This window comes from Colletotrichum destructivum, chromosome 4, assembly GCF_034447905.1.
Source record: "Colletotrichum destructivum chromosome 4, complete sequence".
NCBI classification, from domain to species: domain Eukaryota; kingdom Fungi; phylum Ascomycota; class Sordariomycetes; order Glomerellales; family Glomerellaceae; genus Colletotrichum; species Colletotrichum destructivum.
Window position 1 is genome coordinate 2505609 of NC_085899.1, and position 18088 is coordinate 2523696.

General features: G+C 54.2%; 6 protein-coding genes across 6 annotated transcripts; 4 read left to right on the forward strand and 2 right to left on the reverse strand.

Moving 5' to 3' along the window:
- Positions 1–423: 423 nt before the first annotated feature.
- CDEST_06653 (uncharacterized protein) lies at positions 424–2161 on the forward strand. Its single transcript, XM_062922812.1, has 5 exons — positions 424–978; positions 1033–1234; positions 1295–1398; positions 1455–1567; positions 1642–2161. Exons 1-5 carry the CDS (start codon positions 579–581, stop codon positions 1801–1803), a joined length of 981 nt encoding a protein of 326 aa, XP_062778863.1. The 5' UTR covers positions 424–578; the 3' UTR covers positions 1804–2161.
- Position 2162: 1 nt separating this feature from the next.
- On the reverse strand, positions 2163–7533 carry CDEST_06654 (Putative ribonuclease III domain, helicase, dicer dimerization domain-containing protein). The gene is made up of 4 exons (XM_062922813.1): positions 6682–7533; positions 6176–6428; positions 3672–6122; positions 2163–3617 (listed from the first exon to the last, which is right to left on the reverse strand). Exons 1-4 carry the CDS (start codon positions 6934–6936, stop codon positions 2311–2313), a joined length of 4266 nt encoding a protein of 1421 aa, XP_062778864.1. The 5' UTR covers positions 6937–7533; the 3' UTR covers positions 2163–2310.
- A 1507-nt stretch (positions 7534–9040) lies between these two features.
- On the reverse strand, positions 9041–10384 carry CDEST_06655 (Putative proteasome alpha-subunit domain, proteasome, subunit alpha/beta, nucleophile aminohydrolase). Its single transcript, XM_062922814.1, has 5 exons — positions 10199–10384; positions 10124–10143; positions 9986–10036; positions 9334–9930; positions 9041–9277 (listed from the first exon to the last, which is right to left on the reverse strand). The coding sequence occupies exons 1-5, from the start codon at positions 10240–10242 to the stop codon at positions 9159–9161; spliced, it is 831 nt and encodes a 276-aa protein (XP_062778865.1). The 5' UTR covers positions 10243–10384; the 3' UTR covers positions 9041–9158.
- Positions 10385–10877: 493 nt separating this feature from the next.
- Positions 10878–11870, forward strand: CDEST_06656 (Putative Zinc finger, RING-CH-type, Zinc finger, RING/FYVE/PHD-type; the record flags this gene model as incomplete). Its single annotated transcript, XM_062922815.1, has 1 exon — positions 10878–11870. The coding sequence occupies one exon, from the start codon at positions 10878–10880 to the stop codon at positions 11868–11870; it is 993 nt and encodes a 330-aa protein (XP_062778866.1).
- A 743-nt stretch (positions 11871–12613) lies between these two features.
- Positions 12614–14513, forward strand: CDEST_06657 (Putative glycosyltransferase 34, nucleotide-diphospho-sugar transferase). Its single transcript, XM_062922816.1, has 3 exons — positions 12614–13325; positions 13389–13816; positions 13871–14513. Exons 1-3 carry the CDS (start codon positions 13031–13033, stop codon positions 14087–14089), a joined length of 942 nt encoding a protein of 313 aa, XP_062778867.1. The 5' UTR covers positions 12614–13030; the 3' UTR covers positions 14090–14513.
- Positions 14514–15947: 1434 nt separating this feature from the next.
- On the forward strand, positions 15948–18080 carry CDEST_06658 (Putative pyridoxal phosphate-dependent decarboxylase, pyridoxal phosphate-dependent transferase). Its single transcript, XM_062922817.1, has 3 exons — positions 15948–16195; positions 16288–16893; positions 16950–18080. Exons 1-3 carry the CDS (start codon positions 16095–16097, stop codon positions 17941–17943), a joined length of 1701 nt encoding a protein of 566 aa, XP_062778868.1. The 5' UTR covers positions 15948–16094; the 3' UTR covers positions 17944–18080.
- Positions 18081–18088: the final 8 nt, after the last annotated feature.

An 18088-nucleotide genomic window follows, 5' to 3' on the forward strand; every position in this document is an offset into this window, starting at 1 on the left:
CGGCCTTCCATCAAGTCTAAAGCTCCCTAAAGGGTTCCAACGGTTGCGTTGAGCCATGCTGAGTTCAGAGATTTACATTTTTGAAGTGTAGAAATTGGGTCGAGATCGAAGAGAGGGAAGGGGTTTGTCACAACCAGGTGGGCTCTTGATGAAGGTTATACGGATGCTTGAATGCTCAAGTCGTAAATAGTAGCCGCGTGAAATGGGTGCATGTCGTGACCATCCTAGGCGACGTTCTGGCGGACGATCCTGCACGGGACATGGACATGGGGGGCCATCATCCAATTCGGCAGACTATCTCCACTTTTAGCTGTGAGTCAACCAATTGCACCGCGAGCGCAACCTGGTGTAAGGCGTCCCCAGACCCTCAACTGAAGCCCCCGCTACAGTTATAGCTACTTACCTCTTCGGTCGCGCTTGCCTCCCTTCTCTTAATCTTCGTGGGTATCGTTCTTGTTCATCTCAACCAAGGGCGTCTTCATCCCTCCCACGTAAACTCAACACCAGACTTGCCTGCACTAGCAAGCTTCTCTTTTGAAGCCTAATCCGGCGAGGCACTAATCGTTTCCTGGTCCAAGATGGCCATCATCCACGATCTCCCCGGTGTCAAGATCACCGTCCAAGTCGACGGTCAGGACGCCGTTGAGTACGACGACCCGGACGGCCTCGAAAATGACGCCAACCGCATGAACGCCCGCTGGCGCACCTTGAGTTACGTTGAGTCAAAGGACGACGCTTTCTTCTCCGTTCGCTATCAGATTGATAATAGCCATCGCTGGGAGAGCCCCGTTCACGCATTCTCTCTAACCCTGTACGTCGATGGCAAGCGTGTGGACGGTGTCGTGTGTGAGGCTACCCGGTTCCACAACTACAACCCGTTCTTCGTCTGGGACCACACAGTCGATGGCTCCCGGGAGAGATCTACCGCCTCGGGTTACGAGCGCCTGAACAAGTTCAAGTTCTCCAAGGTCACCACAAGTATGTCGCGGACTCAAACTGGTGCCAAAAGCACTCCTGCTAACTCTGCCCCAGCTGATGATGCCGCAAAGGACCGTGTCGAGTCGGACTCTACCAGGGCAAAGTTGCTGGGCACCATTGAGGTGTTCATTTACCCCATAATCATCACCGGGCCGTCGAGGTACATCGGCCCTGGGCACCGCCACGAGACGCAGCGCGATGGATTCAACATTGCGGAGAAGGCGCTGAAAGGCCGCGCTGTCTCCCACGGCACTTCGTGAGTCCCCTGGTTCACCTTGTTGATAGTAGTTTTTTCGTGTCTGCTTACATGATCCAGGTTTGCCGACGGCGGTGTAGTTTCGCAGAGACTCTCAGTCACTGCAGAGTATCTCAATGACCATCTCCCAATCGCGGCCTTCAGCTTCAAGTATCGTTCCCGAGGTATGCGTTCAATCTTCCACTATCATCAAACTCAAAAGACTGACATTCGTGCGCAGACGCACTGCACAAGGAGTTGATCATTCCCAGATCGCCGAGCCCTGAGCCCATCGACGGGCTGTCCGAGGCTGAAATCCGCCGATTGGCTGCTGAGCGCCTCGACGAAATCAATGTCAGTATCGCCCAACTCTCACGCCAAAAATAAAGAAGAAGGAGAGGAAGGAAGGAAAGACTGACCGGTTACAGAACCGCCATCGCTCGCCGACTGTCAAGCAAGAAGGCAGGCGTCCAATCATCAAGCGAGAGTTTGTCGAGATGCTTGACCTTACCGAGGAGTCCGTCAAGCGAGAATGGAAAAAGGTCAAGATCGAAGGCAACCGGGTGGCTATTGACCTTACCGAAGACTAGACGGCCTCCTAACTCCACCTCACCCTGGGTTCGCTAGGCGGACGCACTCTTTGCTTTCACTGCGGCAAGAGATTGCCTGTTTTCGACCACCTCCACCCACGGCGTGGTTCCTCTTGCCTTGAACGACTTACGTAGCTTCTTTTTCTCTTTCTTTTTACTTTGGACATGCTCAAGTAGCACCGACCCGCATACGACGGAATGCGGAGCACCGCCCAACGCGGGGCCTCAGAGGTTCATCAGCTCTGGGATGATTCTAAAAACAACAGCGACGACATATTTTTCCTAGGGTTCGTCAGGAGTTCAGGGGAGAAATGCGGCTATACCCTCTTGTTAAACCTACCTATGGTGCCTTCCCATTTACAGCGATACGACGAGTTACGAATTACGGGGGTTAATTAATCATTAAAAAATAAATAAAAAGCTGATTGCTCTTGCTACCATTCGTTCCCCGCATCTGGCCGCGAGACTCTGGGAAATTCGTCCAAATCATCAATCGTACTAATCTGTCTATTGGTCGTTTGTATTCTCCATACTCAGATCCTTGTCTTCTTCACGAATGACCATGCCTTCCGTCTTCGCAGCCAGCTTTTCTGCCTTGAGTTTGCTTACCGCCGCCTCCGCGGCCTTGACCTTGACTTCATCCCGGGTAACGCCCCCGTCAACTTCCACGACGCACCGAGTGCCGACCAAGACCTTGCACAGGTACTCCTTTTCTCCCTCGTCCGTCTGCCGCACATCCAGAACATACGTCACGCTTTCCTTATCGGCGAGATGGCCCAGCTCCTCCTTGGGATGCAGCGCGTGCACGTTGTCCCGAAGGATGCGGTCCAGGTATCCCAGAATACCGAAGCGCTCGACGACCCGGGCGCAGACTTCGAGATCACCGGAGTCGACATAAACAGCGCCGAGGAGAGACTCGAAGATGTCCGAGTAGAACTTGCGGAGCTGCATGCGCGCGAGGAGCGCCCAGGGGTACGTCTGGCCCCTCTCCATCGAGTCGATGATCTGGTCCCTGAGGCCGGCGTACCGTTTGGACACGTTGACCTCCTCGAGACCGATCGCGGGCGACTGGTGTCGCATAAATTTCCATAAGGGTAAAGAGAAGCGGGAGTGCCGCAAGATGGGTTCATTGCCCGTAGGGTCGCCGCCAATAACAACCTCGTCCTGGCTGACGGACTGCTCCAGAGAAAGGAAGCCGAGAAAGTCGCCGTTAACCATGGCTGTCTTGAGGAGATGCATGGTTTGGTGCGAGAGCGGAGGCGTGACGGCGAAGAGACGGCTGACAATGACATAGTCGAGAACCGAGTCTCCAATGAACTCAAGACGCTCCAAGCATCCAAGGGTGTTACCCAAAGTGAACGAGGCGTGCGTCATGGACTGAACCAGGAGAGCTTTCTTTTTGAACTCATGACCGACCAGCTGTTCCAGAGGTTCGAGGGTTGACGGAAGCTCTACATCAGGAGGAGCGGCGTCGTACAAGGTCTGGCGGCAATCATCCAGGGTTCTCCACTTGATCTGCTGGAGGAAGATAGACATGCACTTCAACGCCTTTTCCAGACCGCCGTCGATCATCGAGGCCCCAATAAGTGCCTCGACAATATCAGCGAGGGTCTTCGTCGAGATTCTTCTCGTAGACTTCTCGTCACCGCGATGGAGAACGTCGTCCACGTAGATTGGGCGCCATTTCTGCCCCGTGAACGGCTTGGTGAGAATGAATCTGTCAAGACCATGCTTAATGGCGGCTTTGCAGAGTGTCGAGTTCGCCACGATGCCGTCCTTCTTGAAAGAGAGAAGCCGTTCTGGCCAGTCTGGGTCTGTGAGGTGTTAGCTTGTATGTCGTGCTACACGCGCAATGGAGATTCACTTACTCAGTGCAGCTACGTTGATTGTAGTGGAAAATTTAAGGATGGAATCCCCAAGAAACTCCATTCTTTCATAGTTGGTGGGCTCGGCAGCGCTGCCCGTGCTGATGGCTGTGAGCACGAGAGCTGGGTCTGATATTGCCAGCGGCCGCAAGAGACCCGCAGATAGCTCCCGCGCGACAAGGTGGGTTTCGATACAATGCAAAATGGATGGGATTAGCACTCCGAACCGAGCATAGTCGGCTGATACAGTGTCTACTTTCGCCCATGACATCGGGTAGACTCTGTTGTATGGCTTGCCGCTGCTCGGGCTTTGGTCAGGATCGCTTTGCGGCCGATGGAGAAAGTCTGACCGGCGAGACCACTTCCTCAGTGCCAGGTATGGCACATCTTCGGGGGCATCCTCGAATTCGTAGAAAACCTTCTGCACAGACTGAGCTGCCGGTTTGCTTGGAATGATGCCCTCGTATGTGTATGGACAGCCGGTCTGGTCACGGATGAAGCAAGTCAGGTCTTGCGCCGACATGAGCTCTTCAACGAACTGGTTGACCCCAATCTGGCTCACGGACAGATTGGCGTTGCCAACTGCGCTGAATCTCACGACCTGCTGAGTGTCCGCCGACATCCAGCGGTGGCCGTACGGTAGAGCGAGCAGCACAGCCGTGTCATCGTTGCCCGTAAGATCGTCAACGGGAAGCTGTTCCCCGAACTCGACGGACCAGGAGGTGTTGTAGTCCAGGTGAATGGGAATCGTCTGCAGCCCTGGGACCCAAACGGGAAGAGTCATCTCATACTCTCCCTGAAGAGCTCCAGCCGAATCTTTTAGTAGAATGCGGGTCGACCTCAAACTATCTCCGAGCTTCCACGCTTTGGCGACGTTGATCCAGGCATTGAGTAGACCGTTGACCTGGAGAATGGCAGGTACTTTGTTAACCCCGGCGACGAAATCCTCTGGTCTGAATGGCAACAGATTATCATTGACGAGCCCTGCCTTGTAAAGACCAACATAAGCCTGGAACGCAGCGTCCTTGGTGGCATTTCTTTCCGACTTCCACGCCTTTTGGCTGTCGACCTTACGGACGTAGGATGGGAGATAGCTGGGCAACACCACAGTTACCCTCAGGTATGGTGCCTCGGATGTGTCTTGCTTTTGGATAATGTAATCGGGTCTCCAGTCGATGAATTCTCCCGGAGATAGGATTCGGCAGAGGTGGTCGAGATGCTGCCTTGCGTTGTCAAGATCCAAGACTGCCCCAGTCCGGTCAATCACGAACATCATATCTTTCGACTCCTCAATGTCTTCCATGTCTTGGAGGCGTTCAAGCTCTCGCTCTTGTTCTTCGTAGTGACTCTTCATCTCCGCTTCCATGGCCTCCCATTTCTTCCGGGTGGAATCCGAGCTGTGCAACATCAGGAGCTTGGATTCCTTCATCCGGGCTCGTCCACGGCGTTGTATAAAAGACTTCAGGTTCGGTGGGGTATCGAAGCAGAAGACCAGATTGCAAGCCGGCACATCAATGCCTTCCTCGAGGACGCTGGTGGCGATGAGCAAGTTAGTTCTCCCAGTTCGGAACTGATGCAGCGATTGTAAGTCTTCAACCCGAGAGAGATCCCAGACGTCTCTCTTTCTGGCTTGGAATTGGGAAGTGCCCACCATCGCTCCTATTCGATAGCGCTCTCGGAGCAGCGTGTGCGATGCGAGCAAGTGGCATAACACCGAGACCGTTACCCTCTCCCTGGCGAACACAATACCGATGACATCGGTCTTGTCTTGGGAGAGATGTTCGATAAGAGTGTAGACCTTCTCTGAGAGAACTTCACGGCTGATAGAATGCTCGGACGGACAATGGCACTCGACCTGACTGAGTATCGTAGCGAGATACTCCTTCTCCTCTTTCTTCCATGTATCCAGCCAGGTGCTTTGTGACTGGAGCGCAGCCGTGAAGCGTGAAATGACTACCCAGATGTAGTACTCTGTTGCCCAAGGACCGATGTCTCGGAAGATCAAATACGCCTGGCGACCAAACGACGTCATTTGGTTTTGAATATAGGTGTCGTGGCTCTCCAGAACGGCCATCAGCTCCCGTCGACTGCGGTCGGTTCCTTCGGATTGAAGATGCAGAACGTAGGGGTCATCCAACATATCGAGACTTTGAATGACCTTTCTCAGACTTCGCAGGCTACCCGGAAGTTCGGGACATTCCTGAGGTTGATAGGAGACAAAGGCCATTGTTGGCTTCCTGACACAGGCAAGAAGATCGCTGCGGTGCATCGTGGGGCTCTTGCAAACGGCATCCAGTGTTGCCTCGAGAGTGACGATGCCCTCGGCCTTGGAACCAAATGTCGGACTTGCCGTCAAGCCCAATATGTGGGGGATGTGATGGCCTCTGCGCTTTTCTTCGTGATAGAAGACCGTCATGATCTTGCTTCCGGGAGACTTGCCGATGCAGTTGTGAGCTATTAAGGATCTGTTAATCCGTGCAGCGTCGGGAGAGTCCTCGGCGACATACCTTCGTCGAAAACGACCAGAGAGAGCCTCTCCATACGTACGAAGGCGTGCGACAAGGCGTCCAGCAAGATCTGGTATGTCGACACAACTATCCGAACATTATGGAGTACCTCGTCCCACGTTCCCTGGTCGGACCAAGCGTCCACATTGTCCTCGCCACTGAGAAACTTGATCTGGACCTCTGGTATTTGAGACTGAAGCACGGCAAATTGCTGGGCACAGAGTGATACTGTGGGGGCCAGGAACCAGACGATCTACCTTGATGAGCTTGAGTTCTGATAACACGGGGTAAGGTCAGACTAACATGCTTTGACGAGGTTCTCTCTACTTCTGCCCTGATTCGCAAGACAGCACTGTTGAAGTTCGTGTAAGCATCGTGCAGTTAACCGCTTCTGCACAGGCTGACTTACACTTGTGTTTTTCCACTCCCAGTGTCCATCTGCCGAGGATTAGTTAAGCTGCTGTTCGTGCACGGCACATTGCGTTGGTTCTTCGGCGGTCACTTACAGCCACAATAATGTTTTGCCTCATGCTTTCGGCAAACATCTCGGTTTGGTACGCTCTCGAATTCATTATGACGGGTGTGCCTGCAGCGGACTCATCTGACGGCGATGAAGCCTCACTGCCCAGGAGCACTTCCTCGGCAGCAGCAGAGAAGACTGCCTGGTTTTGAGGCCCGGGGGCCAGCACAACAGCACGCATCTCATCTTCTGACGGGTCGAAGTCTTCGACCGAGGGTGATTGGGAAAACCCAGTCGCCATTGTCGAAGGGTGCTAGCGTGGACGTGGAGACCCAGTCCGAACCCTCACCACAGTCCTGGTAAGTGAAGGACTCCCTGGAAGAGCCAAGCAGAACCAAGTAATTGGAACACTGTTGGAGTACCTTGTAGCAGAACAAGGCTACCCCTGGCAGCGATGTGACCGGTGTGAGTCAAAGTGACAAAGCCAGGTGTGAGGTTCAATGAAGCGGCTCAAAAAGGGAATTTAGCCATGAATCCAGGTGTTACGGCGATGCGCGGTGGTCCTGAATGGGGCGCTCGACGCAGTCCCTCGGGTACCGTTGCAGTGCGAGGGGTGCCATGCAGGACTGTCACAGGGGGCCGACGACTGCCTGACGACAAGTGCTGACTTAATCGCAAAAATTGTGGATGGTGCCACGAGTCTGGTTGACGGCGCTTGCGTACGCGGCAAAGAAAAGACGGGAGATAATGAGGAACTTTTGAGGGATTTGACTTGCCGATGGGTGCCTGGGTGATGATGGTTTGTAAGTTTCTTCGTATGTGCGTGTGTGTGCGTGTGCAGGTTCTTGTTTTGTTTGCAAGGAATGTGTCGAAGAAGGAGCAAGTCTTGACTTCCAAAGGCCCCCATGTGCGACGAACAACAATCAATGTACGAATTTTCTAGGAAATCTTAATAGGCCCAAAGACTCTGCAGGAGGCCGGCCCACCTCTGATGCGTATGCAACCTCGCAACAGATTACGCACATCAAGCAAAAGAGTCATCATGGCTCTCGGAGCAGGAACTGTTGAGAAGTAGCCAGAAGGTGACAGATGAGGTCTACTAAATGACGATGATGCTTGACATGCTGACTGCTCTGGACTCTATGGTGTGTGATGCGTCGTCGACATGGACGACGACGACGACGACGACGAATGAATAATCAGAGGGATATCTACCCACAAGAGGACAAGATCTGGTTTGTCTGTAGTCTTCATATTGCAAGGGCCCAGATTACGAGGGGGTGGACGATCCGGCTCGGAGGAAAGAACGAACGAGTCTGACACGAACCCTAGCGAATCGCATCGTGAACTTGTAAGGTTTTGGGGGAGAGGTGTGGGAGCCCTAGGCAACTGCCATTGCCCTTTCAACTTGCTGACGCTTCCGAGCGTGCCCACAATCACCCGCACCCACACCACACCGAGCTGGGGGATACCCCTGGTCCAACCGGGGCCGATGCCGACCCCATCGGGATCCGGGACCCCGACACGACTTCGACCACCAGTCCTGTTATGTCAGGCTCGGCTTCGGCTTCCCCAATAGGCATTCGGTTTCAACCATTTGACCTTCCAGGTCGGCATACACAGACATGTTCCGGGGCCGATGCAAGCGAGATGGGAATGGTCGAAGGCTTACCCCTCTCACTCCCCTCTTCGACCATGAAATGAACTATGGCGAAGTGCATCGATGATTGTTGACTTGCTTTCATCGGAGTCTGCGCCATGAAAATTTATCGGTCTCCACAAACAACAATTTACCTGATATTTAGACCAAGCGCGGCGCAGTGAGGACCCCCGGATTGCGTATGAGAAGTAGGTGAAGTAGAGGTTGATGGTGTGGTATGGCGCTGATGCAATTCGGTCGTCCCATGCACGCACCGAAGGACGGCTCGTTGAGCTCTGGTCGGTCCAGACGGCTGAAGACTGACTGCCACAGAAGAGCTTCGTTTGCTAGCCGCTATGCCGCTCGAGGACACCAAGGATAATCAGTCTCAAGATGCCGTCAGGCGGAGTCATCAGGTGAGCGCCGGTCCTGTGTCCTTGCGGCACAGTTATTCCACGGGCGTTTCGGCTATGGGAAACCTGCTAAATAGTTGCGGGGAGGCGGCGGCCGACAGCGCCCAACCTTGTCTGAGGGGCTGCGGCCTGCAGCTGTTGCCTGTTATATAGACTGGCCATCTCAATTGCCGCAGACACTTCGCTGTCTACCAAGCCAAGGCCTCGACAACCACCGCAGATGGGGGTTAATCTCTCTAGGTCCAGAACGTCCTTTTGCCTTGCTGAGGCGGGTAGCCCAATCGTAGCACGCAAGGAGCGTACAGTCGCGTAGTCCAAGCTTATGCGGACAAGAATATTCACAGGTCAACATGTTTGGTGAAACTTGTCATTGCAGGTCATCCATTGATTCTAGAGCTTGGAGCTCCTTCGCCCCCATGTCTCTATGCTGTTCTATGATACAAGGTTAGACCGTTCCAGTCGTCGCGGGAATTACAAGTTCGTAAGATAGTCCTCAATTTCCTGGGGACTGAGCTTCCTGAAGCGAGGGCCCGTGGCGCCCTCGACGCCCTCGATGCCGAGCAAGTGGTCCGCTGGGGGTCCGACAATACCTGCACGTCCGTTTAGCCACCTGTTTTTGTCATGTTGGGGGTGTTGGGGTACTTACCAATCTCGATGGTCTCGCCGTTCATCTCTCCCTCGATGGTCTCCTTGAGCGTGAGCAACGCAATGTGCACAGCATCCTCAAGCTCCAAGCCCTCGGTGTATCTCTTCTCCAGGAATGTCTTTGCCGACGTAGCACTCTTGCCAATGGCCGTCGCCTTCCAGGGGAAGTAACTTCCGGAGGGGTCAACTTGGTACAGCATAGGTCCACCCTTCAGAGTACCGCCCGTCTTGCCAGTAGGCTTTTTCTCCTCTCCTTCCTTGGTCTCGGCCTCGTCCTCGGGCAAGATACCCTCGTCCCAGCCAGCGATGAGCAGACTGACACCGTAGGGTCTGACACCACCAGACTGGGTCGCCTCCTGCATCACACGAGCGACATCCTGCACCAATATCCGCGTGGGCGGGTACTCGTTGTAGATGCGCTTGTAGCCAGTGTGGGACACTTTGCGAGCCTTGTCCACCAATATTCTATAGTCGGGACCCATGCCTGAGTACACCATTCCGATGTTGGGAGTGACGAGGCTGATCTTGGACAGCGAGCTAGGGTCGGCAAGTGGCGATGATGACTTCTTCTCGGTCGCGAGGACGATGCCGTTGGTGGCTTTCGAGGGGTTAGCATGAGATGGGGCTGCGGAATGAGGGGCAAGCGGGCTCGCCTTTGATGCCGAGGGCGGTGACACCCTGGTTGACGGCGTTCAGAGCATACTCTGCGAAATTGTCAGTTTTGTATGTCGACCTTCGGCTTCATCGTCGTAACAAATCAGCAATGGTGGGGGGCCTGTGTGGAAGCGTACCGATCTGAACCAGCTTGCCGCTATACCAACCAAGTCAGCACATAAACGTCATACAAATTGGTCCCAACAACATACCTGGGCGAGAACGTCGTCAGCGAGAAAGAGTAACGGTCGGCCATTGCTTAACTATTGAATTGTGCGTTTGACGTTTGATGGCGGGTTTCTAGGTGACGGTGACAGAGAGGATGAAGGGTGGGTTCTGCAGTCAAACGAGGCGAGGTGTGAGGCTGTCGGAGCTACGAAGCTCTCCCTCCTAGGCAACTCGCGCCGCGTCAAGCTGCCAGCCGTCTGGGCAGTGGGAACCGGCCGGGAAAGGTGTTACACGTGACTTTATCGGCTGCTCTAATGATCCGGGGGTGCCTCGCTTATGTAACTCCACAAGTCGAGAAGCTATGACCACCCGGCACCAGCTCTGGATAAAGTGGTGCTGGAATATTCTTTTTCACTTCTTACCAGACGCATGACCTTCATCCAAGATCTCACTTGCTTGGCACCATCTTCAAAAGGAAAGATGGTCAGGTATTCATATCGCCCACACTGATTCTTGCCATGTAGGTGCTGCCGCATCTGGTCAAGCTGGGCCAAGATCCCCATTCCGAACCAAACACCTTCCAGCCGAATATCTTCTTTGCTTTTATCACTTTATAGCCGGGAGGAGAGTACCGTCAAACTGGCCAACCCAGACTGTTTAATGCTGGCACAGGGCCGCAAACAAAATCCTTCCCCCTCACCATATCGTTCCCCCTTTTTCATCATGGAGCACGCGAAACCCCAGTGGAGTTGGCCATCTGACCTCCCCAACGGCTCAGACCACTCCCAAGCCGATACAGCCGGATCACAACGGTCCGATCAGCATGACACCCATAACCAGGACGAGAAGCAGAATCCCCATCAAGAGCAACCACAACCTAAGGCTCCTCCACAGCAAAAGTACTACGGCCCGCGAACATGCCGCATCTGCTTCGATGTGGTATATCCCACCTTCGAAGAGCCATCAGCCATGAGCGGGTTTATGAATTCGCGTCAGCGACCCACTTACAAATCCGACGATCCCGAATCCGGGCGCCTCATCTCGCCGTGCAAGTGCAAGGGGTCTCAACGTTACGTCCACGAGGGTTGTCTGCAAGCCTGGAGATATGCCGATTCGACGGCCACACGGAACTTTTTCGCATGCCCCACGTGCGGTTACCAGTACAAACTTGAGCGGCTGTCGTGGGCGAACCGTCTGCAGGGCACTTTTGCACAAGTCTTACTGACCATACTCATCTTCTTTCTTTCGGTGTTCATTCTCGGCTTCGTTGCTGACCCGATCATGAACATCTGGGCTGATCCTGTGGGAGCAATTGCCGACATGGCTGCAAATGTGCTCGATGACATCGACGCTATCCACGAACCCGCACCGGAGATACTTGAGGAGCCTGGGACATGGCCGGAACATTTCTTCAAAGGTTTCTTCTCCCTCGGCCTCATAGGATTCCTAAAGACCCTCTTATTCATGTCACCATGGCGGTGGTGGCACCTTCGATCGGGCGGTGTTCTCGGTACGACTGGCCGTCGCGGCGGGACAGGACGCGCGCGTGCTGACGATATGACAATGGCTTTCGTCATGGTGGGTGCAGCGACCTTCATGTGGAGTGTCTGGAAGGGCGTGAGAAAATTCAGTGCCTCTGCGCTGCAACGCGCGAGCGACAGAGTATTTGACGTGGGTGGTGACGGCGATGAAGATGAAGATATCAAGGAAGACTAACGCAGGGCGGGCACTGAAAACAATGCGAACGGCTGTTATCTTTCTTATGGACAGGAACAGACACCGCTTGATGTACAATGTGTGTCATGCTGATGATGCTCATCCCGCACACTCTTAAGTTGCCTCGAAGATTCTCTTCCATATCGTGTCAACTAGTCTGTGTGCGGAGATCAAGTCCCCGTTCTGCCCTTGAACCTCTCCGTTTTGGTCGGGTTCATTGTGGGCAGACGGACGACATCAGGCTGTTTTTAATCGGTTGGCATTCTGTCGACTCGACCAAAGCTGACGCCAACTCTCTGTTACTTTCGAGATGGCACACGCACAGACTGATACAAAAATATGAGAGGCAACTGGACGCGGCGGTATGCACCAAATTCACGTCAACACCAAGACACACAGTAGTAATGAACGCGCCCAATTTCATTCAATCAATTGTTTACAATGTTTGCCTCATGCGAGTGAGGATATCTGTCCTGGTCTGCCATCTCCGGAGACGTAAGCATCAACCAGTCACTGGAAATATAAATGCCCAGCGTCATGACACCCCCGCAACTTGATCTCCCCTCCCTGGCCGTGGGGCACAATGCAGCCCTGGGGACGAGGGTTCAGGGGACAAGGTCAGTGAAGGTCCACCCTCCCAGCCGGACAATAATATCACCGCCCGGACCAATGAATGATGAGTGAAGGGCCATGGGTTATGGCACGGTCCAGATCGAAGGTGGACCTAGAATTAGACGAAGACCATGCCTTCGAGTTCGTGTTCAAGCAGTCTGTACTCTGGTCGGCAGCCTTCGCCCTCGCACGACAGCTTTCTTTTTTCAACAACTGTTCTTACGAAGGTGTCGCCCGCGCTTTCCAAAGACACAGCGTAATGCGCCTCTTTTGATGATCTTGCGCGAACTCCTTACGAATCTTTTCGATCCTCGAGACTCGCCGATACTCTCCTCCCTCCTTTCAGTGCCAAGCCTTTTGTCGCAACGGCCACAGTCAGCGTCCCTTCTCGTGTTCGGCAATCAACGAAAATCGTTCCAACCGACGGTGGCCCTTTCGTCTTTCAGGAGATCGAGACGTCGGATTGCAACGCAGGCCCATCCACAACAACTCGATCGATTGCGAACCAACGGGTTCATATCTTTGAACCACTCCCTTCGCTCGATACAATGCATTTCGCCTACCCTCCACGAAAGAGCTCGAACCCGCCTCCCTTCCGAGCGAAGACCTCGAGGATACCACCGTTGTTCCGTCGCAGTAGACTCAAGATTATCGCGGCGGGCGCTCTTGCATTCTTGGGCTTCCTATACCTCCTCTCAGGAGCCTTCAAGTCACCGAGCGGGCCTCGAGCACCCTTGGGCGAGCCGCCTGTGGTGATAGTGACGGTGCTGGATGAGGACAACTATAGCGACAATTACCTGGCAAGCATTCGCGACAACAGAAATCAGTATGCGCAGCTTCACGGTATGTAGAAGACTACTTGGCCTAGCGCTGGTGTTGCGGGGGATACTGATGATCTTTATCCAGGTTATGAGGTGATGTTTGCGAATGTAGGTGACTACGATCTTCGCGGCTCTCCGGCGTCATGGAACAAAGTAGTGTCGCTGAGGCACGCAATGACGAAATACCCTGAAGCTGGGTGGTTTTGGTACATTGACCAAGACGCTTACATCATGGACCCGTCAATATCTGTGGACAACCTTGTGTTGAAGTCGGACAAACTTGATAATTTGATGATGAGGGATCATCCGGTCGTTCCTCCAGACAGCATCATCAAGACGTTTCCTCATCTGAAGGGCAGAGACATCGATTTTGTTCTTACGCAAGACAGGGAAGGATTGTCGGCGGGCATCTTCTTCGTCAGGAACGGCGAGTGGGCAAAATTCTTCATTGACACGTGGTTTGATCCGTTGTACCGAAGCTACAACTTTCAAAAAGCCGAAGGTCATGCGTTGGTGAGTTTACTTTTTGCGCCTCGAAGTCATGCCAACCACTAATCACCCTATCAGGAACATGTTGTCCAATGGCACCCGACAATTCTCTCCAAGCTCGCCATCGTGCCGCAGAAGACTTTCAACTCCTATAACAGATACGACAAGGGTGAGATGTTCCAGGACGGCGACTTCGTTGTCCGTGCTGCCGGTTGCACAATGACTGGAGAGCGAGCTTGCGAGGAAGAGCTGCGCAGCTACAATACGAAGTGGCAGGCGGCATTCAAGGCGCAGTAGATCAACTAGAGAAAAAAGAGAAGCGACAAGGGTCGGCCCCAAGACGGGATCTAGGAGTGGGTGTACTCCAGGCGTTCTATTACAGGGGCAACATGAACTCGGCATTCCAAGTGTGCAAGAGCTGGACGAGGGCGTTTATTTGTGGTGTCCTCTTTTTTGATCATTTTCGAAGAGACCTTTGACGAAGCTTTTTATACAGGGTCATTGAGAGATGTTGGGGTGGGGGGCTTGGATGCCACTTGGCTGCACGAGCCATGCGTACGGCGCTCATGTGGGATGTTGTGTTATTTCTCCCTTGCCCGCTTCGAGACGACGAGTCGCTGATGACGGAAGACTCGAGTCTTCTTGTGTTTTTTGTACATTATGACGATGGCCGTTGGCCATTCTGCCAGGCCGCAGACGCTAATGTGGACTAATTTTGCAAGTGTGGTTTCCCGTCCCTGAGGAGCGGGAGGTTGATGTTGGGGTATCTGATGATCGACATGGTCGACCCCACAGCCGTCTGCCCTAATCCGTGTGCCCATCAAGACTCTTGATTGTCGTGGCGAGACGAGTTTGACCAGGAAGGCCATGGTGCCCACCAATAGGCAAGAGGTTAAACAAGAGTTGAGGTTTGTTGGTGCTCGGCTGAGACGCAGCTGCAAGGTTGTCATCCGCTACGACAAAGGCCCACTAGTCCCGGACGGCGCCTGGGTCCGCTTGGATCTCTCGGACGTCGACGCGGCCGATATGACGTGGTCATGGCAAAGCGCAACCTGGTTTTGACTCGGGGACTCGGGACTTTGTCGATGGAAGTTTTGGAGTTGCCGATGGCAGCGAACAGCATTTCAGCGAGCTCGTGATCAAGCTTTGGTTGGAATGTCACTTTCTCGTGGTCAATTGCCGCCGCAATTCCTGGACAGGCAAAGGATTGATGCTCAATGGCGGTGGGTTCGGGACCAAATGACCGCGTTTGACGGCAGTCCGCGGCCCCAGTGCCCCGCCGCTTCGGTGGGGTCAGCTCTGCTCCGTGGTCCGCGGACAGACGGGTGGCTCAGCCGACTCATATCGACAGATAAAAACACTGTGCATAGGATTCATGCTATCTTGGAGAGATAGCAGGCATTTCGATTCAAGATTCAAATTGTAAAGCCGTCAAGAGAGGACAAACAGGGTTGCAACCACGAATGCAAGCGATCCTGACAAGAAGTCATGCACACATCGGACAGGCCATCCAATCGGCCGAATTCGAGGGTCCTCAGTTCGCTTACCGGAGAGGGGGGGAGGTTGTGACGTATTGGCTGTCGCGATAAGACGACAGTTGGGTCGGGCGCGGCGTGAAATGCCCTTCTTGGGGGGAGGAGATGGTGTTCATCATAGACGTTCCGCATCGCATCTGGGACACTGTCACCTTCTTGCAATGGCGTTATCCGGTGGTGATGCGGCTTCTCTGCGATCGATGATCAAGTGCGGAAGGTATACTGGTCCGCCACCCCTGCGACCGAAGGGTACGAGACTGCCCTCTTTCGCGTCGTGGCGCATGTGACAGCCCGGATGGCCTCCCCAGGCGAGAAGACGCTACAGAAGGTACTCCACTACCTTGGCTGCAACGACAGGGGTAAACGGCGCTAAGAAATAATCAAGAAGGCGCCATGCCCCACGATTTTGCGCGTCTGGGATTCCTTCCGTTTGGCACTGGTCGCCATAGAACAGCTGGTCTAACTTCTAGCTCGCCTCCAACTGCCTGGGCCCGGGCCGGCGATGCGCTTGCTGGTCTTGTTAACGTCGGAACCTCCACTGAGATACGTCTCAACTCCCAAGCTTTAACCCACGTCCCGGTCTCCAATTCTTTTTTCTTCTTCAACTCCGTGCCCCCCGTTCGCCCCCTTCTCTTCTCCACGTTTATATATTGGGATCGAATCCACCGCCGTTGCCCATTCCTCCCGCTTCACTCTTCTCCATTGCTGCTGTCGCGAAACGTATCACCCCCACCGCTCGTGCCGAGCTTCAGATCACGGCAGACAAGATGCCCGGCAGCTCCCGTATCCCCGCCAGCTTGCGCGAGGGCTTGAATCAAGTCAAGCGCAGTCGTCAAGCCACTCCGCTTCTGGTTCTGAACCTTGACCTGTAAGTCGCCAATTCCTTCGGCTGCTCCCCCCGACCTGATTCCCGACGTACCTCGGCTTTCCCGGCTAACCACACGATCTCGTCGTCTCTAGGTTGCGTAACATCATCTTCTTCCTCTTCGTCTGGCGATGGACGCGTAAGGCCTTCCTCAAGCTCAAGGGCCGCGGCCTGATCGGCAGCATCGTCGAGCTCTACATCGATATTCGCAGGGTTCTGTACGGCTACTTCCTGCGCGCTCCCGGCGTGCGCGGCCAGGTCCAGAAGCAGATCAACGAGAGCATGACGAAGCTTCAGGCCAAGATGATTCCTGCGAACCTTACTCGATACCTTACACTCCCCAAGGAGGGCATGTCCGAAGACGACGTCCGGAAGGAGCTTGATACCCTGGCGAACATGGACCACACGAGATGGGAGGACGGTTTTGTCTCGGGCGCTGTATACCATGGAGAAGAAGAGCTGATGAAGCTCCAGACGGAGGCCTTCGGCAAGTTCACCGTCGCCAACCCCATCCACCCCGATGTCTTCCCTGGCGTGAGGAAGATGGAGGCCGAGATTGTCTCCATGGTGCTGGCCATGTTCAACGCCCCTCCCGGTGCTGCCGGTGCCACCACCAGTGGTGGGACAGACAGTATCCTGATGGCCTGCCTCGGCGCGCGCCAGAGGGGATACTTTGAGAAGGGTATCACTGAGCCTGAAATGTACGTTTTTCTCCGATATCGTCACCGTGAGTGACCGTCGTACTGACACGCATCAGGATTCTGCCCGAAACCGCCCACACTGCATTTCGCAAGGCCGGTGAATACTTCAAGATCAAGATCCACTACGTCGCGTGCCCTGCACCCAATTACCAGGTTGACGTGCGCGCCGTGTCCCGCCTGATCAATAGCAACACTGTTCTGTTGGTTGGCTCCGCCCCGAACTTCCCCCATGGTATCATCGATGACATCAGCGCGCTGTCCAAGCTGGCGCTCAAGAAGAAGCTGTGCCTCCATGTGGACTGCTGTCTCGGTTCCTTCATGGTTCCTTTCTTGGACAAGGCTGGCTTTGAGACGGAATTGTTCGATTTCCGCCTGAAGGGCGTCACTAGCATCAGCTGCGACACCCACAAGTACGGGTTCGCGCCCAAGGGAAACTCCACTGTTTTGTACAGATCCGCGGAACTTCGCAAGTATCAGTACTACGTGTCGCCAGATTGGTCTGGCGGCGTGTACGGTTCGCCCGGCATGGCTGGTTCGCGTCCGGGTGCTTTGATTGCCGGCTGCTGGGCCAGCTTGATGAAGGTCGGTGAGTCGGGCTACATTGACGCTTGCGTCAAGATCGTCGGCACCACGAAAAAGATCATTGAGAAGATTCGTGAGACACCCGCTCTGGACAATGAATTGGAGATCTTGGGCAAGCCTCTCGTCTCTGTTGTTGCTTTCACGGCCAAGAACCTCAACGTTTACGACATTGCCGACGGCATGTCAGAGAAGGGTTGGCATCTGAACGCTCTCCAAAACCCTCCCGCCATCCACGTCGCTGTCACTCTCCCGATCACCAAGGTTTACGAGAAGTTGTTGACGGATCTGGAGGCAGTTGTCGAGGCCGAAAAGGAGAAGGAGAGGGTCCGTGTCGTCGAGGGCAAGGGTGCTAAGGGCAAGGCTATTGGTGACTCGGCTGCCTTGTACGGTGTTGCTGGATCGTTGCCGAACAAGAGTGTTGTTGTCGACTTGGCCAACGGCTTCTTGGATCTGTTGTACAAGGCATGATGAATGTGTAAGGAATCTGTTGGGCAATTTGGTAAGTGCATGAGCTGGCGGGCATCTGATCTCGATCCGGGGTGGACAGGGTCCAAAGACCTTATAAGGAGTGTAACAAATTTATATTTTCAGCGTCTTTTATTCACACCGATGT